Source organism: Vitis riparia, chromosome 15, assembly GCF_004353265.1.
Source record: "Vitis riparia cultivar Riparia Gloire de Montpellier isolate 1030 chromosome 15, EGFV_Vit.rip_1.0, whole genome shotgun sequence".
NCBI classification, from domain to species: domain Eukaryota; kingdom Viridiplantae; phylum Streptophyta; class Magnoliopsida; order Vitales; family Vitaceae; genus Vitis; species Vitis riparia.
Genome location: NC_048445.1, coordinates 3,822,357 through 3,839,509, shown reverse-complemented (window position 1 = coordinate 3,839,509; position 17,153 = coordinate 3,822,357). Strand labels below are relative to the sequence as shown.

Below are 17,153 nucleotides of genomic sequence, written 5' to 3'. Positions count from 1 at the left end.
AGAAAAAATTTATATTTAATTTAGTTATGATTGAGGCGTGTAATATCCAAATCTGACCAAGGAGTGGCTCTACCTTGGTTATGTCTCCCCCCCAAACTTATCCCATCAGGTCGGGCTAGACAGGAGCCATCCTGAAGATACACAAGTTCCACTTGAAAACTTCAAACAGGCCAAAAATGGGATTAAGGGCCTAAACTTTCAGGTTCCACATGATTACCAAACTGCTTTAATATAGAATCCAAGTTGAATTTCTTTCTCCCCAAGCAGAACCCAACTGTTCTTCAAAACAAAACAAACCACTTGTCAAATGGACCATCAGAATAAACAAATAAATCTGCCCCAGGTAACCCCATCAGTCGCTAGCAACAAAGCCCTAGACGTAATCATTTTCTACGTATTTATTCAATTTTTTACTAGTAACAACTTTGATGAAAAGGCAGGCCTGATGGTAGCTGAATGAGAGTTACTTGTATGAGTTGCACAATCCAACGACCTTGTAGCCTCATTGGTCTCATGTCTTCATATCCCCCACCACACTCCGTCTCAAAGTCTCTTGTCCCCAGCTCTCCGTCTCTCTTCCCCAACATTTATCTACAACATTTACTTCCATTTTCATCAACCCCACTAGTCTTTTTCTTCTACTTCTTCATCAAGACCCAGGTATGTTCACCTCTGTAATCATGTTTCTGTGACATCTTATGTGAAGTTTTGCTGAGTTTTATGGCTTCTTTTGGGGTTTCAGGGCAGAGTGGGCAGACCCAGGACTGGTTTTTTGGGTTTGTGTTGATGGGTTCATGTGATCAGGAAGAGAAAGAAGTGGATTATGAGGGAACCCAGAAGCTAGCCAAGACTTTTGTGGCTCTCCTGTGGTCATTCTTTATAAGCTTGGGAGGAGGGCTGACCTTGGTGTGGTGGGAGTTTGAGTATCACCCCACAAACAGTCAGCTGTGGATGGTGCCCTTTGGTCTCATCATGCTTGTTACTCCTGTAATTGTATGTTTCTCTGTTTTTGTCTCTGATGTCTGCAACTCCAGTTCAGGTCAACTCTCTGCTTCTCTTGATGACTCAGTTCATCACCCTGTTTGATTGAAGACGTTTCCATGTGATCAGTTGAATGCTATTATCAATCAAACAAACGAAAAAGCATGGTGCTACATGCTGTAAATTTAATGATTCCATTGATGAGTTGTGTGCATGTATGATGTATGATTCGGAGTATCTTCTTTCAGTTTTTTCTTAACCCAGCTGAAAGACAACTCAAGAGTGATATAAAACTATTAAAAGCAGAACCATGAGGCTAGGTATCAACTTGGGTAGCTTTGATACTATTATTTTTTGATTTGTAGAATTTATAAGTCAAGTGTATGACAAGGGAGAGGGCAAGCAAAGGCAAGAATGTTGCCTCCCTCATATTTTATATTGAATATACTATAGCATGGATGAACTTGCCCTAATCTGATAGTCTTTATAGCAACCACCTTTCAACAGTCTGGATTTGGGATAACGATGGCAACACGTCGATTTCTGCAATAATAGGCTAAATTATTGGTTAGAGTTAGTTGCAGAAACTAGATATAAGATTTGAGATCACAGCTAATACTTGTATCACTTGAGTAAGATAATGCAGAAAACCAGACATGTGTACATGTGTTCAATTTAAGAGATTTGGCTACTCTTAAGGCAATCCTGTAAAATCAATATTTGGCCAATAATCCACTGAAGAAAAGGATTATATCTGGCTGAGAAGTTTAATATACATCTAGTAAGAAACAGAATAAAAACAGATTAAATTGTACACATTGGATGACACTTCCAGACCCTCATAGTCAAAACTATGGTCTGCCAGAACAGGAAAGGAACCTTCTCAAGCCTCGACATCTGACCGTGTTGGGAAATCTAGGCCATGAAGTGCAGGAATGCTGCTGAAATCATCTTCTGAGTACAATGGGAACAACCACAATGCCTTTTTCTTGCCAAAGACCTTTAAGAAGAAAGAGAAAATATAAGAGAAGGTGAGATGATTAAACAAAAGAATCATATTGACTGCTATACTTCAGCCACATTTTGCAGCAAAAACTAATACTGAAGATTATTATCATATATGCCCAAGATAGGCCGTAAAGAGTCATTCTAGAGGTTATTTGCCCTCTAACTTGCATCAGTATGAAACAAAAAAGGATATCCAGTGAGAACCACCTGCTCGAAATTCGTCTTGCGGCCTAAGTCATACTTCCACCTGACAGCTCTCCTCTTCTCATAAACCTGAAATATTGTTTGAGATGGTTAAAACTTAAGAGTCAACCGAGTCCCTAGCCATCAGTAACATGCAGAGATTGATTCTGTGCTCTCGAAGGCAACTTATTTCCAGGATTATGAATCTACTCATTGAATTATATTATTGGGGCAGTTGCTGTGGTCCTGGGTAATAAGAGTCAAATCAACATTCCCATTAAAATTCGGTCAACTATGATGCTGAAATCATGGTTTGACTGAAAAGTAATGGTTCAGCTGGCGTTGCTTCAAACAAAAGCCTGCGTTTCCCAAAGCATTTTAAGCAACACCAAGGAGCCAAGTTGCAACCAATGTTTTGACAGTAACATGGTATAGTTTTCTGTGGATTTAGAATGAGATGGTGAGGTGAGAGTCTTTTCCTGACCGGGAAGCAAGGGGAGGATCACACTGTAATGCTTTTAAGATGCAAACAGGTGTCCCTTTGGCTGCTCCTCTGATTCTTAGAAAACACCATATATGACTAAGAGGCATGAAAAGTAATTATTTTTGAGAGCATTACCTCTATTGATGTGGTGTTGCTAGACAGGAGAGACACATGCATGACTATGAAGCAAAGGAGACTCAGCGCAAATGCTAAATTAATAACTGCATCAAGGTACAAAATCTGTAAGAAACATGGAAACAATGAGAATTCAGAACTAGCATTTAGAGATAAAAAATGATCAATGTGGACAAGATAATTTACCAAAGGCCAAAAAAATGATAGAAAGATTTCCAGGTGAGGCTGAATGATTCTTGGCTTCTCCAAAAAAATTGATGAAACTAGGCAGCAATGCTAAAGTATCCAATGTTGTCTCCAGAAATGTATACAGCTAAAAAAACATATCATGAAAATTGTTATTAATAATGGAAGAGTAGAAAGAAGACACAAGTGAGTCACATTGGAAAAAAGTTTCCAAAATTTAAAAGGGTACAAAAGCATTGAAAACTCTTTCATAGATCAGCATATTGAGAGTATGCACTTTCTCTAGGGAGGAATCAGGAATTTAGGTGCTAGAAAACACACTATAAATTCTAGCCATGGTAAGGTACCAGTAAAGTGCAGTCCAAAATCAATTTCAACCAAGTACCAAATGGATATACATCTCAGTTTGAAACTAAAAGTCAGTTTTTCCAATTATTAGTGCTATTTTTGGTTTTAGGGAAGTACTAAGGAAATAAATATATATATTAAGAAAAATGAATTTTTTATGGTTGGTTTTACTATGAATAATATGAAAGAAAATTAAATCTAAGTAAAATTAGTTAAAAACATATGTATTTCAAAATATTTATCTTTATATTAAAGAGTTAAAATAAGTAAAATAAGGTTTAAGTGGTATATAAAAATAATTTATTGAATTTTAAATCTATTTTTTGTTTTCTTTCACTTTTTCTTCTCATCTATTTTTCCATTTTATTTTCTTTCCCTTGAGTTCACCTCAAATTTTCCCCGAAACCAAATATAGCCTAAAATTGTCAGCAAGGAAAATGAAGGTATTACCAAGAAAAGAAGAAAGAACTTGTAGTTGCATGCTCCCACACAGTTCACCACCCATACACAATGATGATCCATCTTAAGAACACATCTTTGGCCTATAAAAAGATGACAGAAAGAAATAAAGAACTTAATGAAAAAATTCATATCGATACTGCCTCAAGTAATTATGATATTTCAATGTCTACCTAGTATGATCTGCACAGATTTTCCAAAATAGAAAATGAAGGGACATTTTCTTTCAGAGAAAATCCAAGGACTAGTCATGTGGTGATTAACAAAATTCAAATAGAACAGTCCATCAACTTTAAGTAACACTTTTTTCTTTTCTTGTTCGTTTTTCTTTTTGGTATCATCAACTTTCAGTTACTCTAAAAAGTTTATCTAAAACTAAAATATCACTGATAGAGCTTCACTTAGAGCTCCACTTACCAAAGCTTCCACATAAATCCAGTCTATGCAGCATAAAGCTAAATAGCATTAAGCTAACAACTTAACACTTAACAGCCTTATAAACAGAAAAGTATTAATGTATGATCAACATCTTAAGCAAGTCAAAAAGAGATCGGAGTTGGCTTACAAACAGAGCAATGATGGCAGCGTGGTGGCTTGCCATTTTGGCATTGAATACAATAGCCTACAGCTGGTCTTCGCTCCTGCCCATCTGAAGAAGACCATGTGGAATTCAAAGTCTCGGGCACTACACAGTCTGATGATGTCATAGGACCTTCCTCCAAATTGTACTCCTCTGACACTGGTCTCCAGTTTTCAGGGACAGAACCAGGATCCCGAAAGACCACCATAAAGTAGCACCATGTTAATAGTATAAGCTGCAAATAGAACAGAATTTTAGAATTTGATCAGAGTGATCAAATAGAGACAGTAAAACATTCACATACAAACATTGGGTTGTCTAGCAGTCATGATATAATTATAAAATAAAACCAGCCCTAACGAAACTGAGATCCTACTTCAATGAAGTTGAGATTGAATTTAAATCATCATAGGGCTAATGACAACACTCTGGTTCTCATTGCTAAAGGAACATCAATGAAATGCCGGCATTAAAGCCTTGGTTGCAAATGTATCCAAATATGGTAATTCTAAATCCCAAGCCGCCATATAAGAGCTTGTGTGGCATACTTCCATTAAATCCATAATGAATTAGTAAAATGGACCCCATCGTAGCGGAGATTCAAGAAAAGGTGATATTTCCAGCATAAATGAAACAAACACTCTGAAGTGACCACAAGCAATGTCAATTTTACACAGTCTGCCTAGTCTATATAAGTATGAAAGCTCCCATCCTTCTTTTATTTAAATTCTTTCCATTGTAGACAAAAATAGGTCGAAATGTAGTTTAAATTCAAAAATTATCAATGAGATAATTCTCGACCAGGGCAACTTCACTGACATTTTCTCCTTTGAATTCATTGAATATTTGAATTTTAACCCCTACCCATCAACTCAATTTGAATTTAATCACGATTATTCAATGTACACCAAATAAGAAACATTCAACGACTCCTGATTGGATGCCACGAAAACTAAGGAAAATAAACCAGAAAAGATCTCATATAACATTTCCATTGCCTAGTCCAAAATTTGGAAAAACCCACAAAAGCTCAATTCAATTAAGTCTCAATTCCCCCCATTTCTTCCAAAATTGAATTAGAATTTACCAGAATATGAAACACAACGACTATTGCGAATGAAAGAACCGAATCCAGGCCGCCCACAAGCAGCTTTGGACCCCAGGTGACGACGACGACGGCGTAATACGAAACGACGATAATTGCAGCGACCATGAGGATCATCAAGTACCCCAGAGCTTTGAGGCTAGAGCAAAACTTGAAAAGGTTTATATCCATTCCGGGATTGCAGCTCCGACCAGGCCTGATTTGAGGGAGGATTGAATAGGACCTGCGGTTTCGTTTGGGGAACAAGCGTTTCCAGATATCGGGAGCCAGGTTTTACCTATTATATTCAGGTACTGCCGGTAAGTTTTGGTCTCAGGACACAGTTGTTCTAGGGTTTTGCTGCTCTAGTCTCCAGAGAGCGACACAAAGGAAAGCGGAGAAGATTCCCCAAACGGCGTCGTTTTTATGATCCGTCCACCGAATTGACAAAGGAATTGCTTGGGTTGGGTCTCAGTGAACTTTCCGCCTGGCCATTTTGGCCAAAATAAAGATTGGCCCACCACCTCCTCAAAATAATACTAATAAATATTAAAAATTATTTGGCATAATCTTCATACGACAAAGTTTACATTTAAAAAAAAATAAAACCCTTTTTCAAACTCAATTAAAAATTTAAAATATAATTGAATAATTTCATTAAAAAATAAAAGTACGTTGTTAATAATTTCAAATAATTCTCAAAAAATATTTTTTTTCAAAAAGGTTTTTCATTAAAATATTGAATATTTATGTATAATTAAAAATTTCTTAAAATATTTTCTATATTCTTTATTATTTTCTGAAAAAATCTCAAATGAAAACCCCTCAAATTTATTTTAAAAAAACTAAACCATTTCCCTCAAAAAAATTAAAAACTATTTCAAATTTCCCTCATATGTTATTAAAATTAGAAAATGATTTTTAATAAGAAATTGTGATAGTCTATATGAAATAAGGAAAAAAAATATTATATAAATATAAGTTCCTCTTAACCATATAAATGTATTTTAAAGTCGTAAAAACTCATTTAGGTTTAAAGCATAGAATATTTATATGATTGAGAGTGAGTCATTACAAATGTCATTAAAGTCGATTTTCTCTTTGATGTGAGAGTTTGTTTTCATATGATGTGACATCCCATATCGGATAGGAGGAAAAGTTTATGACATTGTATAAGTATGGACTTTTCATAACTCTATTAACGCATTTTAAAGCCATGAGGGTCCCTTTGGTCCAAAGTGGACAATATCTACACAGTTAGGAGTTGACTATTACAAATGGTATTAGAGCTGATCTCCGACCTCGATGTGAGGGTTTGTTTACCCCTGTAGGGGTGTTCATCTATTTGGCCCCACAATCCCATGTGACACAACGATGACGTTTCTAGCATTATATATGTAGAGATTCCTCTTAATCAAGTAGATGAGTTTTAAAGTCGTGAGGGTCTCATTGGGTCCAAAGTGGACAATATTTACACGGTTAGGAGTGAGTCATTACAAATGGTATCAGAGCCGATCTCCGACCTTGATGTAGGGGTTTGTTTGGCTTTGTAAGGGTGTTCATCTGCTTGGTCCTACAATCCTGTGGGACACAATGAGAACGTTGTGTCTGTATGGAGAGGTATATCTACAAAGTTAGGAGTGAGTCATTACAAAAGGTATTAGAGCCGATCTCCGACCTTGATGGAGGGGCATTTGTGACATCCTACATCAGATATAAGGAAAAGTTTCTCACACTATATAAGTATGCCTGCATGGGGGGTATTTCTAGCGCTATATAAGTATGTCTGCATGGAGGGGTATTTGTGACATCCCACATCGAATATGAGGAAAAATTCTTAACACTATATAAGTATGGACTCCTCATAATCTTGTTGATGCATTTTAAAGCCGTAAGGGTCCCTTTGGGTCCAAAGTGGATAATATATACACAGTTAGAAGTGGGTCATTACATATGATACAATGAAGATATTGTGTTTGCATGAGGGGGTGATTGCATTGTGTTTATATTGGAGAGTGATTATGATATCTCACATTGAATAAAAGGTTTTTAACACTATATAAGTGTGAGCTCCTTTTGACTATGCAAATGTGTTTTTAAAGTTACGAGAGCCTCTTGAATGGGTAATCGAGTTTTTTATATGTTACAATTATGTCTTTAAAATTATGTCTTAAGTCGTAACTTTGTCATGTAGCAAGTTAAAAATAGAAAAATTAAAAATTATAATCCTTGAAATTTATTGATCTTATTGATATAAATGTAAAGGATATTAATTACCAAATAAAAACTATGGTATACACCTTTAAAAGTTATCTTCATAATAATTAATTACCATTTAAATATATTAGTTTCAAAATTTTAGCTCATTTATAGTGGTTCGATAAAAGAGTTTAAAACTAGGGATGGTTTGAAACCTATAATTATTGATCCACATTAAATCATTTAAAAATGTGAGCTATTTATTTTTTGAAGATGATGCCAAATAATTTTAAGTTGATTAATAAATTCCAGTTTTAATAATTTTACAATTATTTGGCATAATTTTGAAATTATTTTCCATTCTATTTTCCTTTTATGATCCAATGAGGTTAAGATAGGCCTCATTTTTTTGGGTATAGTCGAGTGATCATTGGAAGTAGTTCTACTTATTAGAAGTCACAGCCTTAATGCATGGAATTAGAAATACTAGAAGTTACATTCATCAAAATTAGCATTACGAAACTTGGCTCTAACAATTATAATATAATAATTAATGATTATGAAATTTAAAATTTTTTAAAATGATAATATATGATAGTTTACATTATAAGTTCATGTGTAGAAATAATGTTATCTTAGAGTGCGTATGACATATTTTTTTTATTTAAAGTGTTTTTAGTGGAAGTGTTTTATTTAAAAGTGTTTTGGTTTTTATTTTATTTAAAAGTATTTTTAGGAGAATCACTCTTTAGAAAATATTATAAAAGCGTGTTTGTGAGTAATTTTAATAAACGTTTTTAGTATTTTTAACACTTGAATGATAAAAATTTTCAAGTATTAGAAATATTAGAAGTACTTCCTAAAATCATTATCAAACGAGTTCTAAGTAATTTTCTAACGTTATAAGAATGCATTTGGAAGTGATTTAATTTTTTTAAAAATATTTTTAACGCTTGAATAATAAAAAATTGTAAGTATTAAAAATATTAAAAACAATTCTTAAAATCACTATCAAATGACTTCTAAATGAATTTTTAGATTTTTAAATTGTTTTCTATATTTTATCAAATATCTATTTTTTTTTTAAAAAATACTTTTTAAATTAAATACGTTTCCTAAAATTATTAGATTAATGGTTATGGATGAGATGGTAAAGAAAAAAAGAAGTCACGTATCATTTTTTTATTAAAAAAAAATGAATAAAAAAAAAAAAATATCACTAAGATATTTTCCTTTATTTGCTTCAAATTTTCATCTTCAAACCTTTTTAGGATCCAAATCCACTTTTAATTTCCTAATAATAAGATGAAACCATTTGCTTAATAAGTGCTTCAAATTAAAGTTCAAAATATATTTAAATTTTTAACCTAAAATATTATGAGTGTGTTTAAAAATTAATTTGAGAATAATAAATTATTTTAATAGAATCTTATGTATATATAAAATTAAATATTAAATGATTATATAAATATTAAAATATTAGTTTAGTTGGATTGTTATTAGTTAGAAGGCAAGGAAACCAAAGAGTGAACCGAAAAAAGTTGGTTTCTAAATTTCTTAAGTTAAATTGACCTTTATGATTAGTGAAAATCAAATTGGTACGATCGATTTTGATTGGTTTGGATCGATTTTTTGTTTTACTTAATGAGAAGTCTGATTTATTGGTTTGGGGCTTACTTAGATGAATTAAGAGAACCTTCACCTTGAGCCGACCCGGCCTAGCCCAATGGGAGGTGCAGACTACAGACCAAACCGTGACGTAGGCAAAAAGCAAAAAGACTTGAAATTGGACAAGTGAATAGTTGGCAGTGGACCAAAACAAAAATCTAGGGTTGTTTTTTTGTTTGTTTATTTTGTCTTAATCCCAAAAACCTGGTCTATATCTCAAGAATCTCTCTCCCAAAACCCCTTTCAAAATCTCACTTACCTACCCAACCCAACTCGGATACACACCGTTCTCTCTCTCGGATTTGGGAATTTTTGGGGTTTTAGGGTTAGGGCTTCTGTGAAAAGTTCAAGGGCAAAGATGCAGCAGAACCCCCAGATGATACCGGTCATGCCTTCTTTTCCACCCAACAACATCACTACCGAGCAGATTCAGAAGGTTTGGTTTCGTATCCCTCTCGTTTGCTTTGTGTTTTGCTTCTATTCAATTGGGTTTTTGCTGATTTTTGTTGGGGTTTTGGAACTGAAGTTGAGGGTTTTAGAGATAATAGTCTGTGAATTCTAATGGGTGATTGAGATAATAGGTTTTCAGAATTTGGAAATAGTGGGTTTGTGTTGTGTTGAGGCATGCAAAACTGTGACTAGATGTGTGAGGCGAAGTTTATATGTTGTTGATAGATCTTGCAAGGGCACAGTTTGTGATTGAGAGGTTTTGTATTATAATTAAAGGATTGTCATTTGGAAAAGGGAAGTCGAGGATCTTCTAACTAAGGAATTAGCAGATATGGGTGTCATCAATGAATTGCGTAGTTATTAGAAAAATAATCAGTGGCTTTGTCTCCTGACAACCCTCTGGAATGGTTCCCCCTACAAATACTTGGTGCTCCATTTAGGAACTTGTTTTTTTCTTACAGGGAGGGAGATGAAAGTTACAGCTTTCTTCTAAATTAGAATGGTTTTATTATATGTTCAGATGTTGAAAAATATTAATATCTGCTTTGTTTTTTGTCATGTAGGGTTTGACAAGGCTGCATGGGAGGCCATGCAGAATTTTCCTTTTTTTTTTTTTCATGGTCCGAAAACGCATTTTAGAAGTGCGATTCTGGGTTAGATCTAGAATCACATTCCAATAATGCAGTAGCATTCTGAGAACTAACAAATAATCCCCCAGAGACCTAAACTTCTAAATTGAGAACAGAAATCACGAGGTCTGTTTATGTTATGAAAATAAATTAAACTGTAAAAGTTGGAAAACAAGCCAGTGGGGAGCAAAACAAGGCTTTTAACTAGTTACCAGTTCCAGAGGCAACTTCAATGGCACAAAGATGTATATAAGAGCTAATTCTCATTTATACAAATAATAACTAGCCGAAGGCTGAGCAGTACTCTGAAAGGGGAACTCAATTGCTAAAGTTAGCCAAAGCAAATGCCTTTAAGCCATTATGTGACAGAAATAAAATCTCACTCCACTCAGCGGAGGAACAGCAATTGCGCTGGCTTCATGACTGGATGCTGGACTGTTGGCCTCTGGAAGCTTCACTTTTTCTTGTACTTCCACTTTTTTTTTCTGTGTGCTAACTTGATTGTTGTTGATCACTTGGGTTTGCTGTTCCTCCTTTATTTGGATGTTTGGGACTTATAACTGTTACCAAGAGGTCTTGGGCTTTATTGATATCTAGTTATGTCACTACCAATGTATTCATCTTACTTAGAATTGAGGTTTTTGAGGTTCTTTGTGCAGAATCTCCTTGAGTTGAGCACCTGAGGTGGTGTGGCATATTCCTGTACCTTTGATGCTCTTTTTAGTTGGTGCATCCTTCATGCAGTCTTTTTCAATAAAATTGCCTTGGAGTTGTCATGTGTTTATTAGATGAACTATAAAGTTCTGTCCATATGGAATTTTCCTTTGAGTCAGATGCATTTCCCTTTAAAACAGGATTCCAAGAAGTAGCTTCACTTTGACGCATGATACTTTTGATACTCTTTTTCAGAATCTACTTCCAGAATAACTAACTTGGACTTGTTGCATGCATGCTGTAATCCTGTTTGATTGACTTTTATTTTGGTCTAGTATTGGGATCTGTAAAATTCTTTTAGGGTAATAAAATCAATAGACATTTGTCTATCAATTAATTATCTACTTGAACTATTAAATTGTCCATGGGTTTGATGTTCATGTGTGCGTGTTTATATGTTGAAGGACAATAAAAAGGTAAATAATAAATATAGTGTACTGCTTGTATACAATGTGTGTATTTGTGTTTGCAATCCCTATTTTTGTTTGGTGTTTTTTTTTTCTATTTTGTTTATTTGGCTATCAAAGAAATAAATAAATATTTTGTACAGCCAAAAAATAAAAGCTTTAATAATATTTTACAGAAGTTCGGAATTAAAAAGAGGTGATGTCTTTTGTAAGTGTCCAATTTTGTGTTAATCCCTAAGTAGGTGCTTTGCCATCAATTTTCTGATGAGCCAATTGTAATCAGGGAACCACCTCCTATGTTCATATCTTCATGGTTAGTACTTAAGCCTTAGGTAATATCATTTTAAAAATGATGTCTCTCTGAAGAATAATTCCCTGGAATTATTTGATGAATCTGGCAATCTGTTGTGTGTTATTACTTGTTTTTACTAATAATGCTGTACCTGGTATCTGATACTATGTGCAATTAGTGGCCCATAGTATGTAGTCTTTTTACTTCCCCAAAAACTTCTACTTTGGTGTTCAGTTTTTTTCCATCTATCAAAAAAATTGCTTTGACATTAATTTATGGACAGTCAGCAGTTTATATACTAGTCATGGGTCCTCATTAATTTGTTTTGCAATGAAAACTGATGTTGGTTGCATTTGGTTTTTCTAGTAAGTTGAAATTATCAGCTTTGATGACTTACATTTCATGCAACTATATCCTGTAGTATGAGTCTCCTTTTCCTATTCCATTTTAGTTTCTGTCTCCTCACTATTGGATTGCTTTGTCAAGAGGTGTTAATGACCATATGCATGTTATATTCAAATTTGATGTTGATATTGATTTACATCATCTGTGTTATTTTTAATATTTCCTTACTTCGCACTTCACATTATCATATCTCACAGGATGAAATACTTACTGCAATCTGATGCAATTCCCTTTTTTAATGCACATGCAGTATCTTGATGAGAATAAAAAATTGATTCTGGCAATATTGGACAATCAAAACCTTGGAAAGCTTGCTGAGTGTGCACAGTAAGTGACTGATGCCCTCACTATTTGCCCTCTGTGTGTGTGTTCGCGCGCGTGCATGCGATGGCACAAGTTTGCATGCCTACCCTAAACTGTTGACAAGTTGGTGCCAATGCCTGGGAATTTTGATTCTGTATCATTGATTGAAAATTTTTTGCTTGTGTTTGAGTGCCTGTTTAATAAGTTTGTGCTAATGCCCAAGATTTGTATTTACATAAGAGATTGTAAGATTGACACTATTGATTTTGCTGAAGATCCTGTGAACCAGACCTAGCTAGTCCTGTCCCAACTATTTGGATTGACTTTATGGAGTGAAGTATGATACGTCAAGTTTTGAGATTATTGATGACTGGATCTCAATCTGGCAATCAATTTTTATATGAATTGATGCCAAAATCCTAAGAGCTAATTTATGGTGTTAGAGGGGTCCACTGTGGAACTTGGTTGGAAACCTACAATTTTGTTTGTCTTGAAGATATCTATGTTTAATTATAGTTAAATGTGTAAATTGGAAGCATTAGATCAGTTCCTATTCATATCTAGTGAAAGAATAAGATTAAAAATCATGGGTTCTGCTTCAAACCATATTTTTTATTTCATAGAAAGCTTTTCTTTTATTCATATGATAAAGCTTGCTACTGAGCTGCCGCTGTCAACAACCATGATTGGGGGAATGGATTCAGTTGTTGGTCCCCAATGTATTTACCTGCCCATTTTGCTTTTTGGAAATCAGTAATCTTGAGTGTGATATTATCATTTCTGGTTGAAAGTTGGGTTGTATTCAATATTAAGGTGGTCAGAATCATCTTATGTTTTATTCACGTCATAAAAACACGTGTTTGGTTAACACTATTGTTGTCATTTGCGTGACTGGCATCAAGCTTAGCAGCTAAAAAGGAAGGATAATTATTTTGAAATTGGTTTACAGGAAACAACAAATACCAGACGTCTACGATCAGAGCTGTCTGGTTATGTGTTTATCTCTCATGATGTATATATGTGTGTATTGATGGATGTGTCTATTTACCATTAATGTGACATACATATGAGATTCTGCATTATTTAGGTACCAAGCTCAGCTTCAAAAGAATTTGATGTATCTAGCTGCAATTGCTGATGCTCAGCCACAGGCACCACCGACAATGCCTCCCCAGGTGAGTTGTGGATGCAATTTATTCGTTGTTAATAGATGCATCAACTTGAAGTGCTACACCCCTTGCAGATGGCCCCACACCCTGCAATGCAGCAGGGAGGGTACTACATGCAGCATCCCCAGGCGGCAGCAATGGCTCAGCAACCTGGTCTTTTCCCTCCCAAGATGCCCTTACAATTTGGTAACCCACATCAACTTCAGGAGCAAGCACAGCAGCTGCAGCAGCTACAGCAACAAGCCATGCAAGGGCAGATGGGCATGAGACCTGGAGGGGCCAACAACGGCATGCATCCCATGCATCCTGAGGCCACTCTTGGTGGTGGCAGCAGTGGCGGCCCTCCACCATCTGCCGGCCTCAGTGATGCACGCGGAGGTGGCAAGCAAGACACTTCCGAAGCAGGGGCTTCTGGTGGTGATGGTCAGGGGAGCTCAGCTGCTGGGCATGGCGGCGATGGCGAATCACCCTACTTGAAGGGATCAGAGGATGGAAAGTGAGCTGAACCCATGAGTGGGGTTCCCACATAGAAACATGTGGTTGTTGATAGTAGGCATCTCTTACAGTAGAACTGGTGTTTTCCTAATCATCTTTGTTTTGAGACATTGAACAGAGAACACAAAGTCTCTTGTTTATCCGTAGTTTAGCTGAACAAGGTAGGTGTGTTATGTTGAAGAGCCCTGGCATGTCAATCAAATCTGCCATCAAATGCAGCCTAGTTGTGAAACAAGAGCATCTTAATCTGTAAAATCACCAATTTCTGTATCTTTATAACAAATTCTAGTCTTCCGCCCCATTAAACCAAAACAGAAAATTGCAAAGTAGTGATGGTGAAAAGGGCCACATTTTTCAAAATTAAAACTTCACTTGGAAGTTAAATCATACTGGCTACCTGGCAACTACCATTGTTGGCCACCTCTAACCTAATTTTTAGTATTATCAAACTAAAAAGTAAAAACTATTCCCTCTAAAATTTTACAACTCCAAGCTAACTCCATCCAACCAAACACATATTTTTAAGTGTGGTTTACATCATAAATCATCATTTATGTCGGTAGTATATTGGTTAAATATATTTATCTTTTATTGTAAATTTGAAATTTTATTATTAGTGATTTTTTGAAGTATTTTTTATTTTTTTTAATATTTAAAAAAATAAAAAATTTTAAGTATCAGATAGAATTATTTCTTAAAATGACTAACAAAGACTAAGGTGGTATTTGTTTTTTGACTGATATTTGACTTTTTCTATTAAACTAAAAGTAACGTGTTGATATCATTCAACATAAGTAAAGTAAACTTGTTATCAATAGGTTCGATTTAGTTATGTTGGATGATGTCAATAAGTTACTTTTAAATGAATAGAAAAAATAAAATATTTTGGCTTTTTTCTATTCAACCAAAAAACAAACCCCACCTAAATATTTTTTCGATTTTAAGTTGTATTTAGTTAAAATTTTACTCAAAATCTTAAAAGTGAATTAAATTGGACTACGGTTATCAATCGGAAGCGTGAGAGTCAGAAAAGAAATTTCTACCGAGTTCAAGAAGGCTGACAAGAACTTCAACCGTCTAAACTAGACTTTTCCCTGAACAGAAAAATTGAGTTCAAAACCCTCATAATTTTCTACATTCAGAAGTGTATCCAAAGCACACGGATGTGGATTATTGATTAAATTTTCTATCATAAAGACTCTCGTCTGAGGAAAAAAAAAAAAAAAATCTCTGTAAGTCGTTTTCAGATACCATGTTCGGTGCTAACCTCTCAACCACCCCTCCATCTTCAATACTAAAGCTTAACCCCTAAGCCTCTCTCACTCTCTCTCTATCTGGAATCAAGAATTTCCAGAAAAAAAAGGCCCAAAAAGGAAGAAGATGAAAGAGGAGCAGCAGCACCTCCACCACCATCACCACCAGCAGAGAAAGATCATGACCGCCAAGAAACTCACTCGACCCACGGCGTATGTCCTTCTCCTCTTGCTATCCTACGTCTTGGGTTATCTATCCGCGCCGTCTTCCAGCTCAGTTCACTCTCCCACCGCCGGGACTGCATCTATCCCCACCACCGCAGGCGCCGCCTTAGCAGAATCGGACCTCGGCCACTTTGGTGTCACGAGGAGGTGTGGCGACCCAGTTCCCTCAAAGCTCGTTCGGCAAACGATTCTCGACCGGGTCTTCAATGGCACTTCGCCGTTCGACTCGTTTCCGCCGCCGCACGTGGTCCACCTCCTCAGGCCGAAGAGAATCAAGGGGTGGGGCTCGAACGGAGCCGTTTTCGAAAACCTAATCCGGCGAGTGAAGCCCCGGACAATAATCGAGGTGGGGACGTTCTTGGGCGCGTCAGCGATTCACATGGCGGAGGTGGCGAGTCAACTCGGCCTCAAAACCCAGATTATATGCCTCGACGATTTCCGAGGCTGGCCCGGGTTCCGCGACCGGTTCAAGGACATCGCTATGATCAACGGCGACGTCATGCTTCTCTATCAGTTCATGCAGAACATCATCCACGTAAACGCAACGGACTCAGTCTTACCAGTTCCATTCTCAACCGCATCGACTCTAGACAAACTATGCGAGTTGGGCGTGTTGGGTGACCTCATTGAGGTGGACGCTGGTCACGACTTCAACTCAGCCTGGTCAGACATTAATCGAGCCTACAGAATCCTCCGACCCGGCGGCGTAATCTTCGGCCACGACTACTTCACTTCGGTCGACAATAAAGGGGTGAGAAGAGCAGTCAACCTCTTCGCCCGACTCAACAAGCTCCGAGTCCAACTCGATGGACAGCACTGGGTAATCGACTCGGCTTGACTCACTCAGAATGAATCTCGCCTTACGTCCACATAATACATCTACATCTAAAACAAGATAAAGAGAGAGTCATTTCTTTTCTTATGGTGGGGTCCGTCGCAGACGATCGTGTGATGAGACAAGGGACTGTTTGGATTTTGTATTAGTTCTTTTTCTGGTTGGTTAATATTTGTAGTTTAGGGACAGATTAATGACAGGTTACCAAAAACAAAAGAATAAAGATAATAAAAAAGGAAACCCTTTGTTCTTTCTCACATGGCCTTTAATTACTTGCATATTATACACTTATTTATTTATTTATTTATTTATTTTATTTTCTCAATATGCTATCGGAATTATGATGAAGATGCCAAATAATTATAAGGGAAAGATTTGATTGGGCCAGGCTGGGTTCAGATTGGGATGGTCTAGGATCAGGCTTGATTTTAAGGTCCAAGTCCAATCTTGGTCTCATTCATATGTATTTTTGCACCTTTATTCTATTTGTTTGTGCCCTCAATTGATGGTATATATCTCATTATTCATACAATAGTTCCGACTTTCCTTCTTTTAATATCCATCAATGCATATAGAGTTGCAAGAACTTTAGTGAGATGGCCAATGAATTCCATGTGTTTGTACTAATTAAAATTTTTAATAATTTTAGTAATTTTATGTA

General features: G+C 35.9%; 3 protein-coding genes and 1 long non-coding RNA gene across 5 annotated transcripts; 3 read left to right on the top strand and 1 right to left on the bottom strand.

The window, feature by feature from the left end:
• Positions 1 to 465: 465 nt before the first annotated feature.
• Positions 466 to 1,215, top strand: LOC117932105. The gene is made up of 2 exons (XR_004654114.1): positions 466 to 660; positions 743 to 1,215. It is a non-coding gene; the product is annotated as an uncharacterized LOC117932105 (long non-coding RNA).
• A 365-nt stretch (positions 1,216 to 1,580) lies between these two features.
• LOC117932104 (probable protein S-acyltransferase 12) lies at positions 1,581 to 5,911 on the bottom strand. Of its 2 annotated transcripts, none has more exons than XM_034853147.1 (7): positions 5,452 to 5,911; positions 4,350 to 4,599; positions 3,776 to 3,867; positions 2,978 to 3,104; positions 2,792 to 2,877; positions 2,194 to 2,262; positions 1,581 to 1,981 (listed from the first exon to the last, which is right to left on the bottom strand). In XM_034853147.1, exons 1-7 carry the CDS (start codon positions 5,638 to 5,640, stop codon positions 1,865 to 1,867), a joined length of 930 nt encoding a protein of 309 aa, XP_034709038.1. In that variant the 5' UTR covers positions 5,641 to 5,911; the 3' UTR covers positions 1,581 to 1,864. The 2 variants fall into 2 exon arrangements, with proteins under 2 accessions (XP_034709038.1, XP_034709039.1); XM_034853148.1 differs by having other exon boundaries at positions 2,197 to 2,262; positions 5,452 to 5,909.
• A 3,582-nt stretch (positions 5,912 to 9,493) lies between these two features.
• Positions 9,494 to 14,462, top strand: LOC117932286 (GRF1-interacting factor 3-like). The gene is made up of 4 exons (XM_034853465.1): positions 9,494 to 9,751; positions 12,463 to 12,539; positions 13,603 to 13,690; positions 13,759 to 14,462. The coding sequence occupies exons 1-4, from the start codon at positions 9,674 to 9,676 to the stop codon at positions 14,182 to 14,184; spliced, it is 669 nt and encodes a 222-aa protein (XP_034709356.1). The 5' UTR covers positions 9,494 to 9,673; the 3' UTR covers positions 14,185 to 14,462.
• An 898-nt stretch (positions 14,463 to 15,360) lies between these two features.
• LOC117931665 lies at positions 15,361 to 16,749 on the top strand. Its single transcript, XM_034852663.1, has one exon. It carries the CDS (start codon positions 15,560 to 15,562, stop codon positions 16,493 to 16,495), a length of 936 nt encoding a protein of 311 aa, XP_034708554.1. The 5' UTR covers positions 15,361 to 15,559; the 3' UTR covers positions 16,496 to 16,749.
• The last annotated feature ends 404 nt before the right edge of the window (positions 16,750 to 17,153 follow it).

What these genes read in the sequence shown, in the direction of transcription:
- LOC117931665 (XM_034852663.1), top strand. Translation starts at nt 15,560, where the DNA reads ATGAAAGAGGAGCAGCAGCACCTCCACCACCATCACCACCAGCAGAGA.
- LOC117932104 (XM_034853147.1), bottom strand. Translation starts at nt 5,640, where the DNA reads ATGGATATAAACCTTTTCAAGTTTTGCTCTAGCCTCAAAGCTCTGGGG. An exon ending in AGTTCTTTCTTCTTTTCTTG is followed by an intron (nt 3,105 to 3,775) that starts GTAATACCTTCA and finishes ATGTTTTTTTAG; the next exon opens with CTGTATACATTTCTGGAGAC. An exon ending in GCAACACCACATCAATAGAG is followed by an intron (nt 2,263 to 2,791) that starts GTAATGCTCTCA and finishes ACAATATTTCAG; the next exon opens with GTTTATGAGAAGAGGAGAGC.
- LOC117932286 (XM_034853465.1), top strand. Translation starts at nt 9,674, where the DNA reads ATGCAGCAGAACCCCCAGATGATACCGGTCATGCCTTCTTTTCCACCC. An exon ending in AAGCTTGCTGAGTGTGCACA is followed by an intron (nt 12,540 to 13,602) that starts GTAAGTGACTGA and finishes TGCATTATTTAG; the next exon opens with GTACCAAGCTCAGCTTCAAA. An exon ending in CACCGACAATGCCTCCCCAG is followed by an intron (nt 13,691 to 13,758) that starts GTGAGTTGTGGA and finishes CACCCCTTGCAG; the next exon opens with ATGGCCCCACACCCTGCAAT.